At 36.6% G+C, this 17,961-nt stretch overlaps 1 protein-coding gene across 1 annotated transcript; it reads left to right on the top strand.

The window, feature by feature from the left end:
• The first annotated feature begins 2,750 nt into the window (after nt 1-2,750).
• LOC310890474 (adhesion G-protein coupled receptor V1-like) lies at nt 2,751-17,925 on the top strand. Its single transcript, XM_083852828.1, has 10 exons — nt 2,751-3,591; nt 5,017-5,226; nt 9,465-9,595; nt 9,854-9,953; nt 10,947-11,126; nt 12,685-12,848; nt 13,412-14,571; nt 16,587-16,665; nt 17,155-17,293; nt 17,798-17,925. The coding sequence occupies exons 1-7, from the start codon at nt 2,766-2,768 to the stop codon at nt 13,451-13,453; spliced, it is 1,653 nt and encodes a 550-aa protein (XP_083708954.1). The 5' UTR covers nt 2,751-2,765; the 3' UTR covers nt 13,454-14,571; nt 16,587-16,665; nt 17,155-17,293; nt 17,798-17,925.
• Nucleotides 17,926-17,961: the final 36 nt, after the last annotated feature.

The following is a 17,961-nucleotide window of genomic DNA, read 5'->3' as shown; positions in this document are numbered from 1 at the left end:
GAGGACTACAGTGTAGCCTCATCAGATGTTGTCTTACTAGAAGGAGAAACAAGTAAAGCTGTGCCAATTTATATAATTAATGATATCAATCCTGAAGTTGAGGAGTCCTTTTATGTTCAGCTGCTGAATCAAACGACAGGAGGAGCCTTGCTTGGATCTTTGACGAGGGCAGTCATAACCATTGAGGCTTCTGATGACCCGTTTGGATCCTTTGGTAAATGAGTCTTATTTGCATATTTTCTCTTGTCCAGTAGCAATCTGCTGATTTGTGGGTGAGTTATTACTGGGCAATGGAATAAAAATTTTCAGAATACAAAAAGGGAAGTCTGGATGAACACAGTAAAGGACAAAATAAGATAAACTAAATTAAAACGTGTAAGTAAGGGCAAATGGTGCCCTTATATAGCGAAATTGAAGCATTCAGTCAACTTATATATCAAGATTTTGTGAGACGAAGGTGGATTTTGGAGTCTCCTAATGGGGATGGATTTTAATTTAATTTGTATTTTTTTATCTATTCTAAATGTTGCATTTCTGCAATAGCTTGAAGCTTAAGTTTACATGCCAAAACCTGTTTAGATAGTGCAGTGTCATTGTTTTACAAAATAATCAGGCAAAGCAGGTTTAAATATCTGGGGAAATTGGAAAGTACAAATATGACTTAAATTGCATTCTTGTATGTTCTGGTTGTTAGTTATTGTAGTTTTTCTTCTTTCTATCATTATCAGTAAAATGGATTGTGGACACTTTCCAAAAATAGTTTCATTACACAGGTTTTGAGAAAAAAATGGTAATTTCAAAAATTTAATGACATTTTAGAAATTTATCTTTTCTATTTATTTTTTCTATTTCAGTATTTCTGGTGTATGTTTTCCAGCCATTTTATTTGACTTACTCTTTCTCCCTTTAGTACCCTACTTTATTTCAGTTATTCCATTTTATCAGCAAAATGTAAAGGAAATTGACAAAAGTAAATAATTCCACATGGATAATTCATTAACTTCATTCTTAACAACTAAAGATTTTATACAAGAAAGACTTATATTTGAAACAATTTAGATGGAATATGTTGACACATTTTTTCCATACGTGACATAAAAAATGATAAAAAATTTCCTCACTGGGAAAAATTACCTTCTGACCGTCTTCTAAAAACTTAGATCATGGCTAGCCTTGAACAATGGATACGTTGGAATAAACTCTTGGGTGGGGGCTGAATTTTCATGCCAATTTTATTTGCAGATAAAATGATACTGAAAGTTCAATTTGAAGTTTAAACCTGATTAACATTTTTTTAATTGTGCAAATGAATGCAATCAAGTGAAATAAAATATATAATTCAGTAACTAGGATGGTGTTTTTATTTTAAATATTACTGTTAATGAAATACACCTCTTTGTGCTGCACTTCAGTGTTCCAGATGACCGAATTTACTGTGGAGGAGCCTGAATCTGGATCAGTACCCATAAATCTGCCAGTAATCCGCAATGCTGGGACACTTGGTAACGTTACTGTTGAGTGGGTTGCTACCATTGGTGGACACCCTGCTGATGAGGACTTGCAGGTTGCCTCAGGCAATATTACTTTTGCCCCTGGGGAAGCCTTTCAGATGCTACTATTGGAAATCCTGGCTGATGATGTTCCAGAAATAGAAGAAGTAAGTCAAGCACTTACATCTTCCTTGAAGATGGTATTAATTTTGACTTGTTCTAGAAATATGTATGATGGAAAACAAGAAATGTTCCGGCAGGAAGGTGCTATAATTTCATGTTATACTTTGCTTGTAATTATTGTTAGAAAAACCACAAATTGTCTAGCTGCATTACTTCTTTTTCTTTTCTTCTCTTTGAGATTGTCCGTGTAGAATTAACTCAGGCCTCCAATGGTGGTGCTATTGGGTTAGATGGCGTGGCAAGTATTATAATACCTGCCAATGATAATCCTTATGGCACAGTTTTCTTTCATCAATCCTTATATCGAGTTCAGGAGCCACTAGAAAGAAATTTGCTGGCAAACATAACAGTCAGGCGAAGGTTTGTATAATGTTTGCTTTATTTGTAATTACTATTTATTCTTCACTTTTGTTTTCACTATAATGTCAAATTTCATGCTCCTCTCATAAAAATATGTGCATCAATTCTTTGATCTGCCATCTCAATGTATTTTCATTTCAAACACATTGTTTTTGAAGTAGATGTCTGTGTATTACATAAATTACTTAAACGTAGTATACATTGAAATGCACAATGTAAACTCAGCGTACACAGTGTACTATTCATTTTGTCCGTTTAATCATCAAATCATTTAAACCTGCATGGTAGCCTGTTCCTGTGATTTGAACAGGAGGACAAAATGGCCAGCCCTTACAGGATGAAAATAAGAGAAGGAAAACAGGTTTTATGCATGTGATCCTAGAGGAAGGATGATAAGTCTGGGTGTCACCGGCTTTTTCTTCCTTGCAAGTAAGGAGAGCTGCCAAGTCCTGAAGAAGACTAAGTTAACTCCTAGAACCAAATGTTTACAAATATGCATTCTTAACAGACTACTACCTAAGCTATAAATAATCAAACTTGCTATCCACAAAAAAATAAGATAACTCAGTTATTCTGGTACTAGTTTCAAAGGGAATGCATTTTGATGTGTTATTTGGAATTTTTCAGCAATTCAGAAAGGGTCAGTTGATTTTGTTCACTTCTATTATTAACCCAGAAACATGTAGAATATTAGACATCCTTTGTCAACTAACAGAACTTTATTTTATTATAATGTCTTTTAGTGAGGGAAGATTTGGTCAGCTGCAGATTTTCTACAGCACTTCTGAGACTGACGTTGTAGCTCTTGCTGTGGAGCAAGGTCAGGATATCCTGGCCTACTACGAGCCTCCTGTACAAGGAATTCCTGACAAACCATCCAAGACCAGAGTGAATGTGTCAGCAGCAAGTGACCCTGTGTATTCCTGTGCAGCTCAGTGCCTAAAAGAACAAGCATGTTCAGCCTTTACATTTTCCAGTGCCTCAGGGATTCCTCTCTGCCTTTGGCTGACGTCAGATATCAGCCCATTAACTAACAACACTTCAGGGTTCCGGACCTACAAGAAAAACGTTACCAGTGCATTCGCCCTCTTCAGCACACAAGCCATCGCTGGCAGTGATTATGAACCTGTTACAAGACAGTGGGCCATAATGCAGGAAGGGGAAGAGTTTGCAAATCTAACAGTTACCATACTGCCTGACAGCCTGCCAGAACTGGATGAGAGATTCACTATAACCCTTTTGAAAGCAGAACTGATGAACGTCTCAGCCAGCTCAAAAAACCAACCAACCATAGGACAGCCAAATACCTCCACAGTTATCATAATGATGAATGGAGACGCATTTGGAGTGTTTAAGATCTACAGTGTAAGTCCCAATGCAACAGAGAAAGGTCTGTATGTTGAAGTAGAGGAACGTCCTCAGACCAACGTGCAGCTAATGATACACAGAACAGAAGGCAGCCTGGGACAAGTGACAGTGGAATGGCGTGTCATTGGTGGGACTGCTACTCCAAACTTGGATTTTATAGGTGTCGGTGAGACTCTGGTGTTTGCTGAAGGTGAGACAAGCTCTCGTTTTGGCTTCTGTTTTGTAAAACTAAGAAAAAGAAAAAAGAACGTGACAAGTACACGATACTGTGGATGTTTTGACAACTGATATCTTCTTCTTAGGCTAAATTTTCCTGAATGCTAAGGATACACGTGCAAAAGAGTATGGTTGTTCATTAGCATGTAGCATTATCTTGCAGAACACACACAGTGGTAGCAAAGCACAATGAAATATCTAAGCACAATAAATACCTAAGGGTTTTTATTAAAGAAATATTGCAGTATAAATATTGCACTATAAAGATTTCCTTTACCACATAAGTAAGGATTAATAAAGTCGAAGATAGTTGTTACAGCAAGGATAATGGAAATGAGAATCAGGCCTAAGTGGTCTTTTGTTAGCCCTCGGTCACTACAGTACTAATTTTTCATGACATCTCTTTAAATTCTGAGATCATATTGTAACATAACAAAACATATTTAAACGTAACATAACAGAACATATTTAAAAGAATTGCAAACAGGACAAACAAGTCCCTCTCAGACATTACTTAAGTACCATGCAGCATGCTGTATTTTATGCTGTATTTTATTTTTTCAAAGTCTGAGTTAATCGAACTGATATTTTGAAAGCAATTTCCAGGTGCGTAGTAAAGATTCTAGTGTGCTAGCTTGATAAATCATCTGAATAGTAAGGCATGGCTGCTGGCAATGATTGTGAGGCTGACATGTAATTACATTACCCGTTATAAGTTTAGTAAAAACTGATTTTGAAGTATTTTGAAAGACAATCTAGCAGGAAATACATATGTATTCTGTAAATTGATATTCTAATGATCATAAAACACAGCTGGGTTATGCACACGCACTGAACAACAGGATTGTGTTGTAAATTTTAATGGATATATAGCGACTAGAGATTAACGGTGTTTGCTGCTTACATTATTATTCTTTGATAGTCCCAAAGGCAAGGAACTAACAAAATGTCATCCCATTTCAATGCATTCCCTGGCTCAGTAAATGTACTCATATTGAATGTACACCCTTGTGTAAATGGTTCATCGGAGAGCTTAGCACCTGGCAATTTATTTTTTTTTCAAGAATGATATTCCCCTTTTCTAAGTTAAATTTTAAAGTCATAGAATTTGTAATGAAAATAAAGAATTCTAGGCACTCCGAAATAATTCCTATATAATTAATTTCTACATAGTATATTTAATGATGTGATCGTTTTATTGGCTTAATGTGACTGATCAATAGTAATTAGATAAAATTTCATAATGACATTCACTGACTTCCAGAAAGGTAAATAAGTTTGTTTCATGCAATTTTAATATATTTTATGTATTTAATTATTTTCAAAATGAGATGATTGAGTCTTTTAACAAGGTGGTTTCCAAGTGGACACACGGTTGTATACGTTCTTCTCCTTGTAGGTGAAACAAAGAAGATGGTCACGCTGCCCATTATAGATGATCCAGAGCCAGAGGATGATGAAAGTATTGAAATCAGCCTGGTCCATACTGAAGGAGGGAGTCGAATTTTGCCCAGTTTTGACACTGTCACAGTGATTATTCTGGCAAGTGACAATGTGGCAGGAATTATAAGCTTCCATACAGCCTCAAGATCTGTTATTGGTTGTGAAGGTGTGTTCTTTGTGTTGACCACGCTCAAATTTTAATGCCAGTTTCCATCTTTGTGCTTTCAGTTGATAATGACTCACAATGATTGTGTTTCACTGTTCAGAGAACACCAGCAAGAAGTGAATATCCACATACCTGACATGTACTTTGAACTCTTGCAAGCATTCATAGAATCACAGAATGCTTAAGGTTGGAAGGGGCCTCTGGAGGTCATCTGGTCCTTTCCCCCTCAAGCAGGGCCACCTAGAGCAGGTTGCTCAGGACCATGTCCAGGCTTTTGAGTATCTCCAAGGAGGGAGACCCCACAATCTCTCTGGGCAACCTGTGCCAGTGCTCCCACACAGCACAAAAGTGCTGTCTGATATTCAGAGGGAACCTCTTGTGCTCCAGTTTGTGCCCGCTGCCTCTTGTCCTGTCCCTGGGCACCACTGACACGAGCCTGGCTCTGTCCTGTTCCACCCTCCCTTCAGGTATTGAAGGACACTGATGAGATCCCCCTGAGCCTCCCCTTCTCCAGGCTGAGCAGTCTCAGCTCTCACAGCCTCTCTTCCCTTCCCTTGATCACCTCGGTGTCCCTCTGTTGGAGTCTTCCCAGTACGTTTAGGTCTGTCTTGCACTGGGGAGCCCAGAGCTGGACCCAGTGCTCCAGGTGCAGCCTCACCAGTGCAGAGTAGAGGGGAAGGATAGCTCTCTCAGCCTGCTAGGGATACTTGGCCTAATTCAGCCCAGAATGCCATCAGCCTTCTTAGTAACAAGGCATGTTGCTGGCTCCTGCCCAGTGCAGTGTCCAGCAGGACCCCAAGCCCTTTCTGTCAAGCTGCTCTCCATCAGGGTGCACGCCCTGGTGCCTGGGGCTGCTCCCCGCCAGGGGCAGGACTCTGCCCTTCTCTTTGTTGGCCTGCACGAGGCTCCTGCCAGCCCGCTTCATGAGTGCCAACATACACACACCTAATAGTCATAAGCAAATCAGATCTATCAGCGACTTACAAAGAATTTAAAATATTCTAGAAAACATTCCTGCAGAAACACTAGGGTAACATCTTCCCTTTGTCTGTCCCATGAACCTGATGTTTTTTTATGGCAGATGATTTGGGAAGTAGCAATTATAAGAGAAAGCAAACATTTGAGAAAGAACAATAATAATTTGGTATGTACTAAACATTTCTACTATTGTTTTAAAGAATACACGGCATGTTTCATCTACAGTTTGATGCAGTTTTGCATAGGATGATAATAGTACTGGTGGTGATTGCTTTAGGTGGCCTTTGATGGAATCTCAGTGTATTGCAGTATCACGTTTCTCTGATGTTTGAACTGATGGGCAGGGAAAGTTCACAAAACAGGAACTTGTCCCCTAATGTGTGCACTACATTTTCTGTTTGAAGAAAAATGGCTTTCTCAACCAAAGGTTTTTTGTTTTGTTTTCCCAACATGAAAGGGCATCATAACCTTTGGTTTTTTATCTAGGTATGGTTTGTGTTAATTCTGTGCCAAGCCAGATGTGATATGATTAGCTAAGAAGAGCTGTTAATGAGCACAAGGAATTAATACAAACTGTCTCAGTCCCAAAGTCCCTGAATACTTTCAACTGGTTAAATGTTATTCATAGCATGCTACCAAATGCTGGCTGCTTGAAACTGAAGTACTTGGCTATAGTTCTATTATTATATATAGTTATTATTATATTATTTTTCCAGGTTGTGAAAAGAAATAGTTCATTGCCTTCCAGCCAGAAACAAAACAAGTGAACTAAGTGTCTTTGATTAAAAAAAAAAGAGAGAGAAAAAGGGAGAAATAGAGAAAGAGCAAAAGAGCTAAGGCATTTAGATTATTTTAGTTTGTCAAAATATTTTTTTCATTCGAAAGCAAAATTTACCAGACATAAATCCAAATATCATTACTTTTACAGTTATTGTGTTATTGAAAATTTTCTGTTAAGTGAATACATTTTGTTTTCACAATGTGCATGTTATTTTTTACCTTATTGAGGATAAGTGTAGTATTTTTTTATTGGACAGGGGTCTGCGACAGTTGTGTAACTGTATTACAAGAAAATGCACTGCAGTAGCTTAAAGTAATGAGGAAGAGGAGAGCGGCTGATGCTCCCTTCTTCACAGCGATAAATACCCACCTCTTTGTTTCTCTATGTAAGAGATGCATCACTTATTAAGTCACAATGTAGAAATGTAAAAGTATGGATAAGGATTAAATATTAAAAAAAATATTGAATTTAGCCTAATAACACTTTCAATCTTCAGAAATCAATTAGTGTTCATATTAGCATTTCTTCTGGATAGGAATACCAAAAAAATCTTGGTAAAGCTGGTAGGAAACATGGATCAGTAAATAACTACTTGGAATCTGTAATAATGACTTCAAGTTTCTTCTCAGTGTTTGGATTATAGTGGAACAGCTTTCTATATCATAAAGCATTTTTCCCAGTCTTCAATGAAAATTCATTATAACTTATAGAGATATATTGAAATAAGCTTTGCCTTATTTGTGTGTGTGTGTGTTTTCCCAATGGTACTAAACCATTGAAACCACTTTTCTTTTAAATCTTTATTTCTTTGTAATGGATATGCAAAATTCTCAAATAGAACATAGTGGATTGCAGTGCAGTGTTAAACACTGTAATGATTTAGCCTCAGAGGAACCTGTAAATTGGGAGTCTACCATCCAGATATTTGACTGTAGAAGTGGAATCCTTGTGATATCAATAAATTTTGAATTCCTTAATTTTCTTAGAAGCAACATGGACCAACTTAAGCCAAAGATGTCGACATCAATGTCGACATCAATGTTGACATCTCTGAGACTTAACTGAAGTTTGAAATGTTGGGGCTGAATAGCACATTTATGTATTTGAAAATGGGTGTATACAGTTTTTGTATTACTTCTTTACAATATTAAATTTTATTTAAGTATATTAAGGGCTCTTGAAGTTAAGAATTCCTTTCTCTTTCATTGGTAGCCAATATACATGCATATCTCTGACTCTTCCTTACAAAAAATAAATGTAACTAGAAAATTTTCAGATTTTTCTTGCCAGTTTTAGCTGTACAATGCTGTACAATTCTGTAAGGTAATACAGTAGAATAGCAAGACAGCATCCTAAGTTGCTGCTCTCTAAATTGCATAATCAAAGGGACTAGTTGGGCAGCATAATGTTATTATAACATTATCTTATGTTTTGTTAATTCTTCAATAAGCAAAAGAAATCTCATGTATTGTTTTCAAAAATCTCAGAATTGTAGATTTCTGCATATTTCATGTCTCTGAAAGCCAATGCAGGACAAAATGTGCTGTTGAACTTAAATTCTGTGGACCTGAAAAATGCATATGAAATATGAATGCCATGTACCTACCTATTATAAATAACCATCTGTCCTCTATTGTGAATGTTTTGCAAAATATTGCCTACTGATCTATTCCATGTTGATATAACATGCTAATTTCACATGTCCACATTTAAAATATTTAATGGAAATTTTGTGAAAAACTTGTGAATATAAAACAATTTCCACATTTTACAAAGCCTACTAAGAGGTCTACTCTTTTTAATTAAAGTGCCTTTGGGGTTAAATGTTATAAATGTGCAAAATACCATAGTATTTGCTTCCTTTATATGCACATTGTCCAGCAATACTGATTACCTCTGAGATTATAAGAAATTATTAACATTTTCTGAATGTTTTGTTTTCTAACAGTGACCATATTTGTAAGTTCGAACTCACATAAATGGAACTTACAGATAATTATAAGCATTTTTTTCTGCATGCATTGAATAAAGTCACAAGACAGTGCAAATGTTCAGATAATGTGTATTCTTTCCAGGGAACTGTTGTAGAAAACTACTATTATTGTTGGTACATACAGTAGTTACTGTTTTGTACAGTTTACAGACTTGTATTGCTCTAATGTTTGCGCATGTTTTCATGAACATTCCCTTTCTAAGTTATTCATCTATACCAAGTTCCCTCATATGTTCATAATTATTTCCAAGTGTGAACTAAAAACAGAAAAAAAAAAACTAGAAGAGTTTTAAGTTTAGGTTTTTCTTTTCAGCATTAAAAGTGAATGTGGTATATAACTACTGTGAAATTCAAACTGACAAAAATAGCAATATCTTTCAGGAAAAATACTTTAACTGTGTGATGCATGTTTTTGACCTCTCATTTTTATAACCAACATGTAGAAGAGGAGACCCTGAAACACTGCATCTTGTCCTTTATTCCTAGGAGAACAATTACAATTCCACATCGTAAGAACTCCTCCAGGACTGGGAAATGTTACTGTTGAGTGGAAGATAGTAGGACATAATGTAAAACAAAATTTTGCAAACTATTCTGGAATACTTTTTTTTCCTGAGGTAAGTCCATAAACAGTGATGTTGGCTACAGGAAAATAGTGTGATTAGAACTGATCTGAGAAAAAGTGTGCCTTTTCAACAGTCCTTCTTTCTTGGTTTGATTATTTAATTTCTCACTTTTTGACTTACAAACTGGAGGGAGCTTACAATTCTTGATACTTAACTCTTCTTAAAGAAATTGTTCAAAATACTTGTCATTATGATATCACTTGTGTTTTATAAAATAATGGCTAATCAATTTACCCTTAAAACAAATAGGGGACGTTGAATACAACATTGTATGTTGATCTGCTGGATGACCATATTCCTGAAGAAAAAGAAGAATACCAAGTCATCCTATACAACATCAAAACAGAAGGTAATGCAGAACTATAGCCAGCTACATCTTAAAAATACCATTTAATAATATAATATTTTTAATTTTATTATTTCATTTTGGAGGTATAGGACTGAGCAAACTGCAGCTGGTGCAAAGTACGCAAAGTTCATTAACATTTTATTGAAATAGGCTTGGTCCTTATGTATGTATATATAAATCCCACCGTGTCTCCACAAATACACTTAAATGGTTTTCAATCCTGATTTAACTCTGCCTATTTAATTCAATGGTTGTTTCTTCCCTTAATCTTAATGCAAACTGAGTTTACTAATATGTCATGGATAGAGTTGCCATGAAACATGCAGATATTTTTATCTTTTTAAACAATCTTGTCAAGCTGCAGACTTACTGATCTGTCCCTGAATTCAAGGTGGTCAGAATATTTTATTCTTGCCATTAAAATTATAGTGAGAAAAGAAGCCTTAAACTGCATCCGTTCTGAAATACCTTTTTTCAAACTGAAATTAATGTCCAAACACCAAACTAACTTGACATGGATTGTGTTGCTGCGAGGTGCCTTATCAACTTCCGAGAGTCACTGTGGCCCAACGGGATGAGCAAAATTATTCATCAAAGCAATAGTTGGAAAACATATCAGTTTATTGATGTAATGATTGTGAAGTGGAATATAGTTTTAAGCTTTTGGAGGTACTTCCTGGGAAAATGGTTTATTTCCTTTTAAAATATAGGGAAGTTGATATTTGGCACTGGCCTGTTAAGTTTTCTTATTTTTTAATACATTTTTGTGACTTTGTACTTGGTATGCATAAAATTTCTGTTTCTATTTGTTATAGAATGTAAGTATATATATGTGTGTAGGTCCCACACCATCCACATACTTCAGTGAGCTTTGGTTTCGTGGTATTTGCATGGCTACTGAACGTTATTTAAATGTAATATTAACAATAATGTAAGACAAAAATATTAGTTGCATAACACTTCATTCACTGCAGTCCACTGATTCTCTTGCAGGAGTTTCTTCTACAGGTGCTGCTGTTTTGGATAGTCAAGGATATGAAGCTGTTCTAACAGTAGAAGCTAGTGATGAACCACATGGAATTTTGAATTTTGCTTCCACATCCAGGGTGGTTTTAATCCCAGAAGAAAACAAAACAATTCAGCTTTTTATTAACAGAGAATTTGGATCTCTAGGTCTGTATAACAACTCCAAGAGAAAGGAAGTTTTGTTTTGCTTATCATTAGGCAAATAAAAGCCATGATAATGAAAGTTTGGAAAAATCTTTGTTACAGTTGGTATTTTTTTCAGAACTTCTAAGCTTCTTTCTGCAGACTTGGAAACTAAATATTACTTATTACTAGAGTCATAATCCTCATTAATACAGCAAGGGATCTGAAAGCTGTAACAATCAGGTGGCTATTAAGGTTACCATATTTTTGTCTAATGAGTCTGTCTCAAAGCATTAGTCTCTTCAGAAAAAATAAAAAACATGAGAAAAGTGACATGTACACACATCCCACATATTTTTTCTCTGAATTTCAGGAAGTCAGCACCTTAGGAATGTCACATGGAAAAAGTTGTGTCCAGACCATTGAATTCAATTTATGTCTCCTCTGACAATTTCTGATTCCTCTTTGAATCAATTTATCCATTAACATCCTTTAAACTATATAGTATTCAATTCTACAATACAATAGTGTGCTTCATGAAAAAAAAAAATGAATCTTGTGTTTGTTGCCTGAAAATAGCAACTTATGTTGTGAGAAAACATGTATAATAATTTCCTATTTGCCTTTTTGGACTATATTTACACCTCGGTGATAATCTGGCTGTTTCTTTTGCCATACTTGTTTTGAAATGAAGTAACATTTACAGTGCTTTTCAAGATCTGGAGACACCAGAGAGTTTTAGAGACATTTTAATGACACTATTTTTCCATTTATTTTTTAATACCAGTCCATACTCTAGTGTACTCTTTGAACACTATTCAGTAAACTAATGTTTTAAGATAATTGTTCATAGTAAGTGCAAGATCTCTCACTGAATTAAAATAAGCATCGTTACTTATTTATTAATTAGGACTCTTTTATCTCTTACATTTTATTTCATATAGAGCAGCTTTTAATTTCATCTATCATTTTATTTCAGGTTCATACTCCTTATGTTTGCCACTTGACTTACCCTACCAGATTAGCGAGAGGTGGCTTTATTCTCAAAACTATAATGTATAACTTTTCTGCTTGGTAATATTTATCCGTGTGTCCCCTAATTTTGTTCTCTATTGAAGTTTGTCAATCTACCCAGGAAAGTATCTAGATTTATTAATCTGTGTTTCCCAGCACTGTCTTTAGAGCCTTTCTTAGATATCTGTCATTCCCAAAAAGTGTCCTTGTTGCAAAAACTCATATTAATGGTACATGAGATGTCCCAGTTAGTCTTTCAGCAATTTCATATTTATGGTCCACAGAACTTCAAATTTCTGGATGCATTTGGACCCAATGATTTTTGAGTCCTATGCAGACAGACAAGTCAGCAAAGGTCAAATTGAAGGCATATTGATAACGGTAACAAAGGTACACTAGCTCCAATGTACTTTGGATAACTCTTTTAATCCTTCTGTTTTGCAGTTAGTCTTTTTATTTTGTGGATGAGAATTTGATCTCTTGTCTTTATCCATTCCAGTGAACATTATATAAGAACTGAAAAACAATTTTTTTTTTCTTTTTTTTTTTCTCCTCACAAATTAAACAGGTACTATCAATGTTACTTATGCCACAGTTACAGGATTGCTCACTGTAAGTAATCAGACAGAAGAGACTGTGGCTGAACCAGGAGCTGATTATGTACCTGCTTCTGGCTCACTGATTTTAGAAGAAGGAGAAACATCAGTTGCCATAAATATTACTATTCTAGAGGTAACCTCTAAACCCTTTAATTCTGTACTTTTCTGTATGATTTCAAAAGGGTAATATTTTGGGAACTAAAGCTTGCAGCCATTATTTGAAGCCCTGTGTTATATTTCACTATCATTTAGAAAGATGGTTTCAATCTTAATATTAAAATCACAAGGGATCAAATAGTCACAGAAAGCAGCTCTACCTCTGTCTAAAGGTAATAAAGTTGTCTCATTAAAACTTTACCAACTATCTAGTAGTATTTAGAACAGTGTGCTTCATGGCTGGCTACAGGCTCATACTTTTTCATTGCTGGAGATACATGCCTCTAAAATCGGTCAGTAATTTATTTGCAAGAATAGTTTAGCGTCACCACAGGATCTTTTTCATGATATATAATGTCTTACTTAATTCTTCCACGATAATCAGTTTCAGACCCAATAAAATTATTTCAGGAAAACAGAAAAATGAATTCTAGTGTCACAGTAATATTAGAGACTTGTTGTGTGATCCTTTTTGGTGACTTCTGTGGAAGTTTCTTAAAGGACAATGAGAAGAGGATGTACTGTATTTGTGTTTTGCAGGATGATATACTTCCCTATGTGTGGGGTCAGGCCGACAAATAGGGCCCTCCGTTCCCCTGAGGAGGGAGTCGCCTACAACAATCACCCTTCTTTCTTTCTTGGTGGAGGCAGTCCTGAGGCGTGGAGTCAACTTCCTCACCTCAGGCATCCTCCCGGGTAGGCTTCCTACCTCATCCTCACCCACCAGTCTCTCCAGCTCCAGGGCCTCAAACCTATTGTTCAAGGGCACCTGGGAAGGCGGCGCCGGAAGGGGAGGGCATCTCCTGCGAGGTCGAGCAGGGACCTGTCTCCATTCCTCCTCAACTCGCAGGTCCCCTCCCTCTGCCCGATGGCAACAGGGCAGGGGGTCCACCCCCCTTTGGGGCGTCTCACCCTGGTCCCTCTCCCTCCGGTCCTGCAGGGAGTCGCTCCACCAGTCTATCTCCCGCTCGCACTCCCTGATATCCCTCAGCCTCTGCACCTCCTCCTTAAGCTCCGCCACCATGCGGACCAGGTCGTCCACCTGCTCGCACCTCACGCAAGCAGTCTCCCTGCCTCCCGCCGATGGCAGCAAGAGGCTCAGACACTCCCCGCATCCGGAGACCTGAACTGCCGCATGTTTGGGCGGGCAGTCGGTCTGGGTGTGCACTGACTTCCTAGAGAAGGCACCGTGCCTGGTGGAGACCATTGTAGCCCAGCTGACAGGAGAGTGCCGTTAGAGGAGTTGTCCCTATGGGCGGGTGTGAGCGCTCCGCCCTGCCCGCCAACTGCCTCGCTAACTGCCGCGTCACTCCCCCCGCGTCACTCCCTGTTTGCCGGCCCTGGTCGCCGCGCTCCTGGTCGCTCGCGCTCCCTAAGGGCTGCCTTTGAACGGCCGGGGGGAGGAGCTGACGCTGACGCTGCTGGCCCCGCCTACGCCTCGTCAGCCTCCCTCACGAGGGCTGCCGGTGCCTGGCGGCTCCCTCACGTAGGCTCGGTGCCCGAAAAATAGCCCTGCCTGTCCCGATCCCGCGCTCCGCTGCAGCACGCGTCTGCCCCGGAGCCGGTCGCCTCGGCAAGGCGTGTTTTGCAGGATTGTGTTTTGCAGGATGATATACCAGAGGTGCAAGAATTCTTCTTGGTTAATTTAACTTCAGTGGAACTCATCATGAACCATTCAACGTCATCCCCACCTAAGCTAGGTAAAAACATCTTATAGCAAATTATTTTTACTTTTCCTTTTTAATGGTTTATATTATATTACCTTGGGAGATTACCATTATTCCTCTTACTTACCAACTATGCTGAGATGAGACATGGTTATTTAGAAGAAACATCATAGAATATGAAATAGATTTATTATTACACTTAATCTCTTGCTTTTTAAACTCTGGGAAAATTTAAATTAATTTTCGTAGAGGAGTTAGTAATTATCAGTTGGAAAGGACAATTATTTGAAAAGTTTATTGGTGATTTTTTCATCTGATTTTCATTTACAAACTACAAAATGGAAAAAAAAAAGTAAAAAAAAAACTTTATGTGGCTACTCTGCTCACTCTTTTAAAAAAGTCTGTTTTTATTCTTTTATCACTTTTAGGAAACATATTTTATGGTTTTCCTACTCTTGCAATGATCTTTATTATTTGCTTAGTCTGCTTCTCATTTTGCTTCTTCAGAATTCAGTAGAATAGTAGTCATTAGCTTTAAGAACTGTTGGATTATCCTGTGGTACTAAAGACTAGTTATATAATGTCAGACATCTTCTTTGACTCTTTTCCCTTTTCTTTGCATGCTTATAGAAGTGACTGAGTTAATTCGTTACAGATTGAAAGGTAACTTGCAAGACTCATTGCTGATTTGTGAATAGTTGAGTCTAAAATATGAAAGGAGTAGCATATAAGAATGAAAGATTCATCCAAACTAAACAGTGTTGTATAGTCTCACTTTCTCTTTGGCTGTCTCCTTGAACCATGACCATTTAACACTGATGTGACACTGCATTGGGTCAGCTTTACTTACAATGAGAAAATAATAGTTTTAAGTCATAAGGAAAAAATGTGTTCACATAACATGTCAGTGAATTCTTCTGGTAGAAGAAATAGCCTGACTCAAATACGTGTGTCCGCGTGTGTGTCTGTGAGCAAACTCTTACAGATCCTGGGTGAACAGATCTGACTTCAGGGTGACATGAGAAAATGCAGGAGTGAAGCAGAAATGTCTCTAATTGCCATTACTCCCTCAGGATTTGTAAACCTCAGTAACACTTCTGTTGTCTGTGTAGAGCTATTGCTCATCGTCATCTCTACCTCATAGTGACAGGCTTAGATTCATGGCAATAATCTTCTACTTTTGTTCAGTTTTATCTGAATTGATGGAAAAATGTATATGGATCTAAACATAATATACTTATGGCAGACTCGGTGAAGTCAATTTGGTTTTAGAAAGTAAGTTGAAGTTTATAAAAAGTAAACAAGTAAGTTAAGGTAGTTGTGTGGTGCGGTTGTCTGAAAAACAACAACCTATTTTCTGAGAAGTATTAAGTTTTGACTGTAAAGTTCTGGTCTCTGAAGTTAGTAGACTTTTCTGACATTAACCTATTATTTGGTGTTTTTCACACTGCAGTGTATTCAATTACGATTTCAGGCTAATTGTAAATACCTGTATGTCTTTATGGAGCAGTAGAATATTACAGTATGTGAACACCCCACAAATAAATTAATAGTTGTGTATTTGTAGTGAAATCTGAGGTGTGCCATTAGAATGTATGATGAGGCACTGAAGCACAAATAGAAGATGAAATGCTGAATCATTTATTATTCTTCCTCATTGTCTTTCTCATACTCAGAATGGCAAATGCAAAATATTGAATGTCATTGTAATAAACACTTATAGTGAAGACAAATTAAGATTCCATCGCAAATCTAGACTTTATTATTTTCTAATGTTTTATGTGCTGTTTAACTTTCTACATTTTCCTTAGTCTTTTTTTTTTTTATGCATTATTAAATATTACAGTGCTAATTCAAGACGCATTATTGCACTTCTAGTAGTAAGGACTCTTTCCAGTTATCTTGCCCACTCCCATTTTCTCCTACACATTTTTTGTAAAGACACTGTAATATTAGTACCGATTGAATAAATGCTTCTGTGATTCTTGAAAATCAAGAAAATTGATTTTATTGTTCTTTAATTTTTGTCTTTCTGTTTTGCCTTTTAGATGTGGAAGGTTTAGCTTCTCAAATTGTTATCGATGCTAATGATGGTGTAAGAGGAGTAATTGAATGGGAAGGTACCAAGTAAGTCTCATCTTCCTTGAAGAACTTACTGTGCCAATTAGTGATTGGTGTTGCCCATTTTCTTTCTAAAAGTAAAACTCCTGTTAAAAATAGGGCCATGTCTTTGAGATGGTAAAGTAATCATTCAATTCAGCTGAACTAGAAAGTGGGATTCCCACACTGAAAACAAAAATTCACTATTCATCTAATCAGAATTCTTTTACTTATTACTACTTTCACTGTTGTCCTTTTATATCACCAATTTGCCTAACCTCCCCAGCCTGCATCAACTCTTCCAGCCTCACCATTCATGTAAGCAAAAACCAAAACAAAACAAAACAAAAACCTCGTGTTACTTAATTCAATTTAGATAAGAGAAAAAAGGTAAAAAGGATGCGTTAGAGAACTATAATGTAGGGAATAATTCAGAGTGAAAATGTAATAAAAATATACTATCTTTTTCAAAAGAACATAATCAGTGAACATTGAGAATTATTCTTTTTATTTTAGTTTTGAAGTTAGTGAATCTCATGGGAATCTGACAGTAATGGCTTACCGAAACAGAGGATCATATGGCAATGTGTCTGTATTTTTTTATGCCCAAAATTTGGAGGCCCAGCTGGGTTTGGATTTTAATGTAACCTCAAGGGTAAGAAGCAACTCTAAATCTAGTACTTTTTATTCTTTCAGCTTCCGTAAAAGAATATCTTCTTGATTATTCTGCAGAATGATCAGTAGTGATGCTAGATGTTTCAGCTTGTTTCAGTTGCTTTGGTAATCTAAATAGAATGAAATAAAAATATTCTTATTCTTACTATTTATTTCTTTTTTAAAAATATATTTTTTAATATAAAGCAAAATGTAAACTTTCAAACATCGATTTCAAATTTAATTTTGATTAGACATACAAACTTTTTCATAGACTATTTTTGCAACAGGACTTTCAAAATAAATTATTCTTTCTTGTCCTCATTCTGTAATGTGCTGAACCTTTATATTTCTGATTCAATCAGTTTATAAGGAACAGAGAATATGGCTCTTCCTATGCTTTCCCTTCCTTCCTATTTCACAGAATTCTGTTTACCGTAGTCAAAAATTTCTGTGTGATATTAACTGATGTAAGTATTCGGTGCTTTATGTGTTTCAACGCTAGACTCTTTTTTTTGCTGATGGAGAAAGGCATAAATCTGTTGATGTCATGATTTTTGATGATGAGATTCCTGAAGGTGATGAGAAGTTCCAGTTAATTTTAACAAATCCATCTCTGGGGCTGGAATTAGGGGAGAACACAACAGGTAAAACTTAGTTTTAATGTTC

This window comes from Anser anser (assembly GCF_964211835.1).
Source record: "Anser anser genome assembly, contig: HAP1_SCAFFOLD_530, whole genome shotgun sequence".
Taxonomy (NCBI): Eukaryota; Metazoa; Chordata; class Aves; order Anseriformes; family Anatidae; genus Anser; species Anser anser.
Note: the sequence above shows the minus strand (reverse complement) of the source record. Positions and strands in the feature narration are given on the sequence as shown.